The 12747-nt window shown below is 39.2% G+C and overlaps 1 protein-coding gene across 2 annotated transcripts; it reads left to right on the forward strand.

Moving 5' to 3' along the window:
* The first annotated feature begins 7262 nt into the window (after positions 1 to 7262).
* On the forward strand, positions 7263 to 11248 carry LOC107800883 (uncharacterized). 2 transcript variants are annotated; one of them, XM_016624143.2, is made up of 6 exons: positions 7263 to 8024; positions 8855 to 8906; positions 9411 to 9500; positions 10315 to 10379; positions 10507 to 10722; positions 10796 to 11248. In XM_016624143.2, exons 1-5 carry the CDS (start codon positions 7374 to 7376, stop codon positions 10684 to 10686), a joined length of 1038 nt encoding a protein of 345 aa, XP_016479629.1. In that variant the 5' UTR covers positions 7263 to 7373; the 3' UTR covers positions 10687 to 10722; positions 10796 to 11248. The 2 variants fall into 2 exon arrangements, with proteins under 2 accessions (XP_016479629.1, XP_016479628.1); XM_016624142.2 differs by having other exon boundaries at positions 10507 to 10674; positions 10796 to 10978.
* The last annotated feature ends 1499 nt before the right edge of the window (positions 11249 to 12747 follow it).

Raw genomic sequence — 12747 nt, forward strand, 5'->3', positions numbered from 1 at the left:
ACGGTAATACCCCGCCAAACCAAGAAAACTATGGATCTCCGTAGCCGATGATGGTCTAGGCCAACTCTACACTGCTTCCACCTTCTTTGGATCCACCTTGATCCCATCACTCGATACTACATGGCCCAAGAATGCCACTGAGTCGAGCCAAAACTCACACTTAGAAAATTTTGCATACAACTTCTTTTCTCTCAAAGTCTGAAGCACAGTCCTCAGGTGCTGCTCGTGATCCTCCCAAGTCCGAGAGTACATCAGAATGTCATCAATAAACACAATGATGAAGAAGTCAAGATAAGACCGGAACACACTGTGCATCAAATGCATAAAGGCTATTGGGGCATTGGTCAGCCCAAAAAACATAACAAGAAACTCATAGTGACCATATCGGGTCCTGAAAGCAGTCGTCGGGATATCTGGCTCCCGAATCTTTAACTGATGATAGCCTGAACGTAAGTCAATCTTGGAGAATACTCTGGCACCCTGTAACTGATCAAATAAGTCATCAATATGAGGCAATAGATACCTGTTCTTCACTGTAACTTTGTTCAGCTGGCGATAATCAATACACATACGCATAAAACCATCCTTTTTATTCACAAATAAGACAGGAGCACCCCAAGGTGACACACTGGGCCGAATGAAGCCCTTATCAAGCAACTCCTTTAACTACTCCTTCAACTCCTTCAATTCAGGATGAGCCATACGATATGGAGGAATAGAGATGGGGTGAGTGCCCGGCAACAAATCAATGCCAAAATCAATATCTCTGTCAGGCGGCATGCCCGAAAGATCAGCTGGAAACACATCTGGAAAGTCTCTCACTACTGGAACTGACTCAACTGTAGGGGTATCAATATTGACATCTCTCACGTAAGCTAGATACGCGTCACACCCCTTCTCAACCATTCGTTGAGCTTTAAGAAATGAAATAACTCTGCTGGGTGTATACTCTAAGGTACCTCTCCACTCTAATCACGGTAAGCCTGGCATAGCCAGTGTTACGGTCTTAGCGTGACAATCAAGAATAGCATAATGGGGCAACAACCAGTCCATGCCCAAGATAACATCAAAATCTATCAGGCTGAGTAATAATAAATCGGCTCTGGTCTCAAAACCACTAAGAACAATCAAACACGACTGATACACGCGGTCCACAACAAGAGAATCTCTCACAAGAGTAGACACATAAATAGGGGAACTCAAAGAATCCCAAGATACACCCAAGTGTGGGGCAAAATAAGAGGACACATATGAATACGTAGAGCCTGGGTCAAATAATACTGACGCATCTCTATGACAGAATGGAACAATACCTGTAATGACAAAGTCGGAAGCAATTGCCTCTGTGCGAGCCGAAAAAGCATAATACCTGGCCTGGCCTACCCCTCTAGGGCGACCTCGACCTCCCCGACCTCCACCTCGAGCTGGCTGAGCAAGTGGGGCAGTAGCTGGTGCTGGAATCATGGCCTGAGCACCCGGTGGGGCATATGGTGGTTGAGAAGTCTGTGGAGGTGTAACCCTCCTAAGTCTAGGGCAATCCCTCACCATATGGCGGGTGTCGCTACACTCAAAACAACCCCTCGGAGGGCGTGGCTGCTACTACTAACTCGGGCCAGGTCTGTTGGACTGGCCGCTAAAAGCACCCCGAGCAGGAGGCATACTAGATACTGGCGATGCATAATAAGGCTCCTGGGGCCTAGAAGGGGCTGGAACACCATTGGCGGCTGGAAGAGCTGAATGAACGGGGCGACTCACATAACCCCTACCATGGTGAGCTGCTGGGGCACGAGCTCCAGAATAAGAACCAGTCTCTCGAGACCTCTTGGCCTATCTCTCCTCTCGGTCCCGGGCAAGCATGCCTTCCAATATCCTAGCAATTCTCACAACCTACTGATAAGGGATATCCATCTCCAACTCCCTGGGCATACTAATCCGGATACTGGGGTGGAGTCCCTCAATAAACCACCAAACCCTCTCTCGAACTGTGGTAACCAAGGCTGGTGCATGTCGAGCCAAATCACTGAAGCGGACTGCATACTCTTACACAGTCATAGCACCCTGGCGCAGCTGCTCAAACTCCGCGCGCCATGTATTCATGAGGCTCTGAGGGAGATACTCTCTCAGAAACATATTCGAGAACTGAGTCCATGTGAGTGAAGCTGCCTCATCCGGACTACTCAACTCATAAGCATGCCACCACCGATAGGCTGCTCCTCTAAGCTGGAAAGTGGTAAAAGAAACACCACTCGTCTCTGCTACGCCCATAGTACGGAGAATACAATGACACTCCTCCAGAAAACCCTGAGCATCATCTGTAGCCAATCCACTGAAGGTAGGTGGGTGGTACTTCTTGTACCTCTCAAGTCTGAGCTGCTCTGCCTCAGAAGCGATTGTCCTAGTCTCGTGTTGAACCGAAGCTACCGGCGGCATAGGAATGAACTCTGGGGCCTGATCAACCTGGACCCTCTGCTCAGGAGTATGGGATGCGGGAGTCTATGCCCCTCCCCCGGCCTGAGATGTGGCAGGAGCTAATGGAATCAATCCAGCCTGAGCTAAGGTGCTGAACATGCTCATGAACTGGGCTAGAGTCTCCTGGAGGGCTGGTGCAGCAATAGGAACCTCCGGTGCCTTCCCTCCAGCTAGAGCTGCTGGGGGCTCTTCTGTCGCGGCTCGTGCGGGTGCTCTGGCTGCACCGCGTGGTCGTCCTCTACCCCGGCCCCGGCCTCTGGCAGTTTTAGAAGGGGGCGCAGATGCATGGTCATCAGATCCTCCGGTACGGGTCCTCACCATCTGTGAGAAAGAATGGATTACAGAAGTTTAGAATTTTTGATGCCCACAAATTTCGCACGACAAGGAATCAAAGAAGCTTAATTCTTCCTAACAGTTCCATAGCCTCCCAAAGATAAGTACAGACGTCTCTGTACTGATCCGCGAGACTCTAATAAATCGGCTTGTGACTCATGACACCTATGAACCTAGAGCTATGATACCAACTTGTCACGACCCAAATTTCTTCCTCCGTGAATCGTCGTGACAACACTTAGTCTCTACGACTAGGTAAGCCTAACACTTATGGAAATGAAATGAAAAACATGAAAATTAACAACTAACAGTAATAGATATTTTAATAAGCAATTGAGATGCCGCTCGACATATACAATAATCAACTCTTGAAATATACATGACACTCCCAAGACCTGGAACACCGTAAGTCACAAGCTTCTACGGAGTTATAACTGTTTTATACATCAGTGTCTATAGAAATAAGAGAAGAATCAACATAGGGGGATAGATGGGGACTCCGAGGATTTGCGGGCGCGGGCAGATATACCTTGAAGTTCTCCGAAACAGCAACGACTGCAACTAAGGACAAGGCTGGCAAAAGGAACCTGGATCTGCACACGAAAAATATGTGCAAGAAAGGGCGTGAATACACCACAGCGGTACCCAGTAAGTGCCAAGCCTAACCTCGGCCGAGTAGTGACGAGGTCAAGTCAAGGCCCTACTGGTATATAATAAATAAGTAGGAGAGTATAACAATATAATAAGAGACTGGAATTTAAATAAGGAGAACATAGCAAAGTAGCAACGTAGAACACAGGGATAAACAGCAGGGGATTTCCCGAGACACCATCTCGTAGTCCCAAAATAAAAGTGCAAGGAGATCTCCCGAGGTACCGACTCGTAGTCTCAAAAGTAAATATGTAGGGAGAACTTCCGAGGAACCGCCTCATAGTCTCAAAAGTAAATGTGCAGGGATATCTCCCGAGGAACTGCCTCGTAGTCTCAAAAGTAAATATGCAGTGGGAATCTCCCGGGATACCGTCCCGTAGTCCGAAAGTAAATATGCAGCTCAAACAAATGAATATAATAGTTACAGCAAGAAAACCTATAATTTAGACTAAGTACAAGTCAAGAAAGAAGCGGGAATTACTAAACATGCTGCAAAGAGTTTAAATAGGCAATTAGGACACGTAGACATGCTATTCTTGGCTAACACGATAACTACACATGCTAGTATACTCGGATAAGATGAAAACAGGCTATTACTCGGTAAAAAAAATCAGGTTTTTTCACAAATAGCCCGTGTACGCACTCGTCACCTCGCGTACACGGCGCTCACATATCATAACAACACCAAATCCTAAAGGGGATTTCACTCACACAAGGTTAGGCAATCCACTTATATCGAACCAAGCTCAATCAATCGGTAACAATGCCTTTTTCACGAATATCCGGCTCCGAATGGCCCAAATCTAGCCAAAATCAATTACATACCATAAATACAACTTTAAGAAATCAATCTAATTAATGAAATCAAAGCTAAAGCGAGAAATTAGAAAATCACCCCAAAAAGTCTCCCTTGGCCCACGTCTCGGAATCGGGTAAAAGTCACAAAATATGAGCACCCATTCACTCATACCAAAATTACTTAAATCCGATACCAAAATCTCGATCAAAATCCCAAAATTCGGCCTAAGAACTTTTCTCAACTTTTCCCCAAAGTTTTAACTCCAAATACGAAATTAAATGGAGAAGACAACTATAGATTAATGGAATACAACCAAAAATGAGTTAGGAATCATTACCCCAAAGCTTCCTCTGAAAATCCCTCGAAAAATCACCAAATCCGAGCTCTCAAGTCCAAAAATGAAGAATGAAATCAAACCCTCGCACTTAGCCCTTTTTCTGCCAGAGATCTCGCTTGCGCGAGCCTTCAACCGCATCTGCGGTACCGCATCTGCGGTACCGCATCTGCAGAAATACCATCGCAGGTGCGAAAATCACTTAAGGGGAACTGGGTCCGCATCTGCGAACAAGGGCCGCATCTGCGGGCCCGCACCTGCGCTCCTCTTCCGCTTATGCGGATCTATCGCCGCACCTGCGGCCCCAGCTTGACAGGGCCAAAACTTCTTCTGCGGCTTTATGGCCGCTTCTGCGGCGCCGCACCTGCGGCCCAAAGTGCGCAGGTGCGATTACACCAGGTGTGGCAGCTTCAGCAATTGCATCAGTCCCAAACTCAATCCGTTAAGCATTCGAAACACACCCGAGGCCCCCGGGACCTCAACCAAACATAACAACCAGTCCTAAAACACCATACGGACTTAGTCGAGCCCTCAAACCATATCAAACAACGCTAAAATCACTTATCATCCTCCGATTCAAACTTAAAGAACTTGAAACTTCCAAATTCGACAACCGATGCCGAAACCAACCAAACCACGTCCGATTGACCCCAAATTTTGCACATATGTCATATTCAACCCTACAGACTTACTCCAACTTCCGGAATTAGGATCCGACCCCGATATAAAAAATTTCACTACCGGTCAAAATCTCCAAAATTTCGACTTTCGTCATTTCAAGCCTAAATGAGCTATAGACCTCCAAAACACAATCCGAGCACGTCCCTTAGTCCAAAATCACCTAACGGAGCTAACGGAACCAACAGAACTCCATTCCGGAGTCGTCTTCACATAGTTCTGACTGCGGTCCAAATTCTAAGGCTTAAGCTTCCGTTTAGGGACTAAGTGTCCCAAAACACTCCAAAAATCAAAACGAAACCTCCCGGCAAGTCACAATAGCAGAAAAAGATACGGGGAAAACAATTAATATGGGATCGGGGCTATAACTCTCAAGACGACCGGCCGGGTCGTCACATTTTCTTTATTATACTATCTGGTATTTAGTAATATTGCATTGTTAATAGAAACTTTTATTAGCATATTACTTTATTTAAATTTTTGTATGCTAATTTCTTCTTATAATATAATAGATAATATATATTTTTTATTTTTTATTTTATTCTATTATTCTCAATAATAATTTCTGAATAAATAAAATTATTTAAAAAAAAAATTTGAATTGGCAATTTTTTATTTTTTTTGTAATTTTAGTTTTTTATTTTAAAATAATTTAAAACCTCCAACTTGAAACAACTCTCCAATTTGAATGGATAGTTGTTTTTAAAAATTTTGGTTTTTATTATAAAATATTTTATTTTATTATTCTGTAGATATTTAAATTCAAAAATAATAACTAATAACTAATTATTAACTACTTATGCCATGTGGCTTTTTTTAAAACTAAATAAAGAAGTTTATTTTGTCTTAAAACTCCAAGTTGAAACTAATTCCCAATTTGAATTGGCAATTTTAATTTTTTTTATTTTAAAATAATTTTAAAACTCCAACTTTGTTGGAGCTTTGTCCTAAAAATCTACACTTGTCGTCTTATGGTTATACCACTTGGCATCATATAATTATTTACTTCTTATATATATATATATATATATATATATATATATATATATATATATATATATAAAAATCTACACTTGTCGTCTTATGGTTATACCACTTGGCATCATATAATTATTTACTTCTTATATATATATATATATATATATATATATATATATATAATAAAATAGATATTTATATAGACTACTATATTAGGAAGAAACTAATCCCCAATTAGAATTGAAAGTTTTTTATTTCTTTTTTTTAAAAAAATAATTTTAAAACTCCAACTTGAAACAACTCTCCAATTTGAATTGAAAGTTTTTTTATTTTTTATTTTTGTTTTTTATTTTAAAATAATTTTAAAACTCCAACTTGAAACTACCCCCAATATGAATGGGTAGGATAATTTTTATTATATATTTTTATTTTTTTATTATAGCTAATTTTATTTTTTCTTATTTTTGTTTTTTTTATTTTAAAACTTCAACTTGAAACTACTCTCCAATTTGAATGGGAATTTATATATATATTCATTTTTTTTAATTATAGCTAATTATAAGATATCTATATTTATTAATTCAAATAGAGTAACCAACCAATTAATTCAAAATTTAAAATTCAAAAGTTTTTTTAGTTAAAAAGGTACTATCTCTGTTCGAGTTTATGTAAAACTATTTTCTTTTTGGTCCGTTCCAAAAAGAATGATCCCTTTATAAATTTGAAAATAATTTTGCTTAAACTTACAATTCTATCCTTAATGAGAAACTTTTATAATCACACAAATACTCGTCACCTTTTTGAATTGTTTAAGACCACAAATTTCAAAAGTCTTCATTTTTTCTTAAACTCCGTGCTTAGTCAAACAGATTCACATAAATTGAAATGGAGAGTAGTTTCTTTTGTCCTAATGCCACTTGGCTTTTTGTGGTTATGCCACTTGTCTTAATATTATGCTTTTGCCTCTCCTTTTATTATATATAGATAGATATATATATATTGGGCTAGTCCATTTAGTAACCGGCTATTTGTTTACTTCGCCAAAAGAGTTTTGAATTGAGGGCCAAAGCTTCATATCAACACCCTTTGGGTAGCGTCAACGGCGGTGCACCACAACACCTCCGCCGTAAGATGGAGGAAGAAAAGGCCGCAGCATATTACGACGAGCTCACACGGAAAGGAGAAGGCGCCGCAAAGTTCAAGCAAGGTCTAGGCTTTTCTTCAACTTCCAACAACGACACCGTTCCCTCCCGTGGCTCTGCTCTCGTTTCTTCCTCTTCATTTCTAAGTAGCTTTGTCAGAGCATCAAGCCCGTCTAAAACTACCGAGTTCGAAAAACAAGCTCAACTTCAATCCATCCACAACAAGCTCAAGCTCAAGAAGAAACCTAAAGACGATGAAAATTACGACAGTAGCCTTTCTTATAGGGTTTCATCAAAAGAAAAAAACAGTAGAAGCCGAAGTCCAAGCCACGAAAGGCATTCGTGCCGGAGAAGTCGAAGTCCGAGCCGGACATCAAAGCGCCGGAGCCGGAGCAGAGGTAAAGATAGACGTTCCAGACGCCGGAGTCGGAGTCGAAGTCGAAGCCGAGATGCTTATAGGTCGAATCGTCGATGTAGGTCTAGAAGTAGAAGTAAAAGTAGAGATAGAGGTAAATATAGGGAAAAAGAGAAGAAGAGTAGAAGGAGGTCAAGGAGTGTGTCACCACGGGATCGAAGATCGGAGAAAGATAGGGCTGCTACGGTTGATTATAGCAAATTGATTGAAGGTTATGAAAATATGGTAATTTTTTCATAATTCTATTTCTCAATTTAGCTTGTGTGATTATAATTTTATGCTATTTTTGCTGCTAGTATAATGCATTGTCAACGGCATTTATAGGATGACAAAAAATTAGCATTTATAGGATTAGGCAGTACCTTTTTGTGGAGAGTCACACTACTGACCAATACTGTGATTATGACAGCCCGATAAGGTAATTTTAATGTACTATAGGGTTTTAACAAATTGCTGGAATGTGTAAAATGTGCGGATTTATGTGCACGCTTACACGTGGATCTGAGTTAGTATATAATGAGGTTGCACAGTCTCGCATTCTAATTCAACAATATAAATTATCTCACAGCAATTGCTGAAAGGGAAGAGTGGATAATGTTGGCTGAACATGTTACCGTCACGTTTTATGCTATAAGAATGACTACATTGCAGAATTGCAGAACATTAGATAGAATACTAGCCAACGTTATCGATTTCAGTAAATGTGTTTAAGACTGATATACTTGCAAATTTGCTGAAACTAAAGAAACGAGGAATCTTCTGATTGTTGAGCACATAAAACAGACAAATTGATTGCATTACAAATTTTACCAATGCTCCAATATCCGTAAATTTCCTCTAACTATTCATCTGAGATTTCAAATCTGTGATAATGGACTGTAAAGCACCTATATGACTACCAAGTTGATGCAACTCATTTCTTGGATTGTTAGGCTGAAGTTTGTTTATTGGACTCTGATATTATATCCTCTAAGATCTTCAAGTATTTTGTTATTTGTTATGAAGGCTGACTTTGTTTATTTGCTTATTTAATTTTTTGCTGCTACTTTGAACAGACTCCAGCTGAAAGAGTCAAAGCCAAAATGAAACTTCAGCTTTCAGAAACTGGTACTTTTTTTAATTTCTGTTTCTGCTCTTTTTTGTGTATGGAAGTGTTACTAATTGTTATAAATTTCTTCACATTGTGGATGCCTAATATGTAAGTTGGCTGTTTGATGTACTATACAGTAGATATTAATTATTTGTATACTGCCTTATAAAAAAAAAGTGTATACTGGTTTGTGAGATATTACCTAATTCTGCTGATAATTATCGGGCCATAACTCCTCCTACAAAGAATGTTAATAATAATGATGGGTTCCTAAAAGGAAAATCTGAACCTGCCATCAGCACATGTAAGACATGACAAAAGAAGTACGTCATAGAGCATATTGTTGCTTATAGGTTTATGCGAAGTAGCTATTTCCTAAGTTTTTGCTTTTCTTCTACATTTCTGTTTCTTACTAGCTATTCTACAATCTCAATACAAAAGCTGGAAGAGGTTGTAGTTTGTAACTCAATATGAGTATGGATATAATTGGCATCTTGTATTCTTTTGTAACTTTTTGACAGCTCGAAAAGATGAAACAAAAGGCATGGGCTCTGGATGGGAGCGTTTTGACTTCGACAAGGATGCCCCTTTGGATGAAGAGGAGATTGAAGGTTAGCTATTTGGCTGCTATTGCTTACTTATGGACTTTGTCAAACTGAATGCTTTTTTATATCACTTGTAGTATGATTGTTATTCTCGTGACAACAAGGCGGCGTTAATATGGTAATAGGATGAACTGTTTACTAGAATCAGATTCCAGGCTTCTTGGGCTGTTCTAGGAAAGGCTGGATTTCGATACTGTTCCTTTATTTACGAACTAGTGGTGACTTTGCAAGTTATGTACATACTTATTTGTCTGGCTAATTGTAGCATGCTAGAAATCCTCAACGTAATGATGATTTAAGGGGATACAGCGTTTCCAATATATGAGCAGTCAATATGGATGTAAGATGCCAGGCTAAAACAACATTTAGGAACTCCAACAAAGATGCTTGACAGTAAAAGTTTGGAAAAGGGAGTACTGTTAGGTTATCCCTGCTTGTATGTGAAGGATTTGTTTTCATTTCATCTAAAATGAAAGTCATAATTTGCCTAAAATGTGTTGCGGACCTTTCTCAATAAACATCTTGTATTGGATGAAGTCAGTCCAAATAGAGCAAATGTACTATATTTTATACATATCACTTGGAGATATGGATGTGATGTCTGGTTTGTTATAGCAGAGCTGCTTTATTGCAGCAATTACATGATTATGTGTGATGTTTGCGTGAAATTAAGATGACTTCCTAACAGGGGCATAATGATATTTTTATTTGTTTCCTGTGGGCCTGCGGGAACCTTCCTTTATGCTTATATCAATGTTTATGTAGACAGAAAGGTTCCTTACTATTTGCTGATACTGATAAACACTGTTGACTGCTTCAGCTGCAGAAGATGATGCTGCTTTAGTCAACCACATTGGCAAAAGCTTTCGATTTTCTGCGATGGAGGTATGTGCACCTTTCTGTTTGTGTTATCATTTCCTTCTCATAACAACATGATGCAAATGGGCTCTGGTCATGTCAAAGGGAGTGCGAACTGATGTTCGTTCTGTTATAAAATTTTGTTGATTTGAAGACTAGGAGGGAGGAACAAATCAAGGCTGCTCATGATGAGGCTATTTTTGGAGTTCCCTCACTTCTGCGACTTCCACCTTCCACCGAAACTGATTATGAAGCAGAAGAGGATAATGGCAAAAAGGACATCTCTGAAATTGCTCCTGCCACAAGTCTCATCAGCGGGCAGGTGATATCTTAAATCTTGACATTGCAGTTTGTTGCTCATTATTACACGGTTAGGTTTTTGCTTTTTATCTTGATTTTTTTTTCCCACTGTGCTTACTCATGCTCGTGATATATGAATTTAGGCACTTGCAATGCAACAAGGTTCTTGGCGTGATCGTGCGCATAGATAATGAATTCGATGAATGCTTGGTAGATTTGTTAAAACAAAGTGACGTGATCATGCTAATACTTAATTGATGATTTGATGCCAATGGAGGGTTTTTGTTTTTGTGCTCCTTTTAGATGGGTTGTCGCTGCCTGTTGCTTATAGAGGAGCCTGTGTGGCAAATTGGGCTGGAGAAGTATATCTATAGAACTGGCTTTTCATCTTTAATATCCATAGTAGGTACCTGTGTGGCTGTTCTAATTTTCGTATGGAGAACTAGCCTGTATTAGGTTAGAGCAAGAAATTCTGTAAATATTTTTCTTTGGTATTCTCAACTTTGAGCTCAACCCTTGTCTCTTGTTGTATGTGGAACGTCGATATACTGCATTGGCCAGATTCATCTATCTATAAAGTCAATTGGTTATGTAAACATAGGTCAATATAATGGCGACAACAAATTGCAATAGTACGAGAATCAGATTTATCGAACAAAAGTTCGAGCCATACTGGATGAGTAGTGGATTGCTTAGTACAACCTAGTCAGGTTTCTTTCTTAAAGAATACTGTAACCCGTTATTACTTATGGGCTTGCACTGGATAATCAATAAGTTCGTTCCTTTGTTCCGCACGTGTCAACCATGTGTGCAGTGATACAGTAACTCGTTTTAATTGGCAATACGTAAAGTTAGAGTTCTTGATTGGCATAAACACTAGATGCCTTTATAAGTATTTTTATGAATGAATTTGGGTCACGCCATTTGGTGGTATTCGCTTTCGTTTTTCTAAGATCTTTTTTGTAAAGTTTCTGGTCTAGTCTTGAAATGGCTTTCATGGACACCTGGAAAAAATCACTCTGCAACTCCAAGAACAAGATAAACTTGTTTATACTGCTCCATTTTATTCTTTTAGGGTCATCTGCGGTCTTTTCCTCTGTTATTTTGTTTCAAATTGCTTAGTTCATCAGATGATTAATTCATACGGATAATTTCAGAGACCTCCCTCCAGGTTTCGCCCTATCATACTGACCTCCCTTGTGGTTTACAATATTACGTCTACCATCTTTATTTTGATTTTCTTGTAACCATTCTTTAAACTCATTTAAAATAAATATAAATAAAATACAATTTGACAGATTTGCCTTTTTTAATATTAATTTCTTTCAATTAGTAATAAACATTATCAACATAACTCAACAAATTCTTTAAAAATAAACCTACACTAATAAGTTAATTTAAATATAGATACATGTGTAAAGCTTATCAATATTCTGCCTGCACGTGTCTTTCCCATTAAACAAAGTAAACTAGTTACTTCGGAAAGGTCTCAGGTAGCTTCTCTGTACTACCAGTTCATCGGCGACTTCATTTTTCGCGACAACCCAACATTTTACGGCGACCGAAATTTTATAAAAAAGTAAATTGATAGAAATTAACATTAAAAAGGGCAAATCTATCATATTGTATTTTATTTATATTTATTTTAAATGAGTTTAAAGAATGATTACAACAAAATCAAAATATGGGAGGTAGGCGTAATATTATAAACTACAAGGGAGGTCAGTGTGATAGGACAAAACTTGGAGGGAAGTCTCTGAAATTATGTGTAATTCATATTAAACTGATGATAAGTGTCTTATTTTTCTAAAATTTTTGTATAAATATCTGAGTCTTTAGCTCAAGTCACTTTATATAAGTTTATCTTTGAATAGAGATATGTCGTGGCTAGAGTTGGAAATGCAGCAACAACAACAGCAAAAAACCCAGTGAGAATCCCACAAGTGGGGTTTGGAGAAGGTAGTGTGTATGCAGACCTTACTCTACCTTAAAGGTAGAGAGACTGTTTCCGATAAACCCTCAGCTCAAGGAAGTTTAAAGGAAAGATGACAAAAAAACAGTAGCAACAAGCAATATCCACAACAACATAAGAAAA

This window comes from Nicotiana tabacum, chromosome 24 (assembly GCF_000715075.1).
Source record: "Nicotiana tabacum cultivar K326 chromosome 24, ASM71507v2, whole genome shotgun sequence".
Classification (NCBI taxonomy): Eukaryota; Viridiplantae; Streptophyta; class Magnoliopsida; order Solanales; family Solanaceae; genus Nicotiana; species Nicotiana tabacum.

What these genes read in the sequence shown, in the direction of transcription:
- LOC107800883 (XM_016624142.2), top strand. Translation starts at nt 7,374, where the DNA reads ATGGAGGAAGAAAAGGCCGCAGCATATTACGACGAGCTCACACGGAAA. An exon ending in TTCGATTTTCTGCGATGGAG is followed by an intron (nt 10,380 to 10,506) that starts GTATGTGCACCT and finishes GTTGATTTGAAG; the next exon opens with ACTAGGAGGGAGGAACAAAT. An exon ending in CAAGTCTCATCAGCGGGCAG is followed by an intron (nt 10,675 to 10,795) that starts GTGATATCTTAA and finishes ATATGAATTTAG; the next exon opens with GCACTTGCAATGCAACAAGG.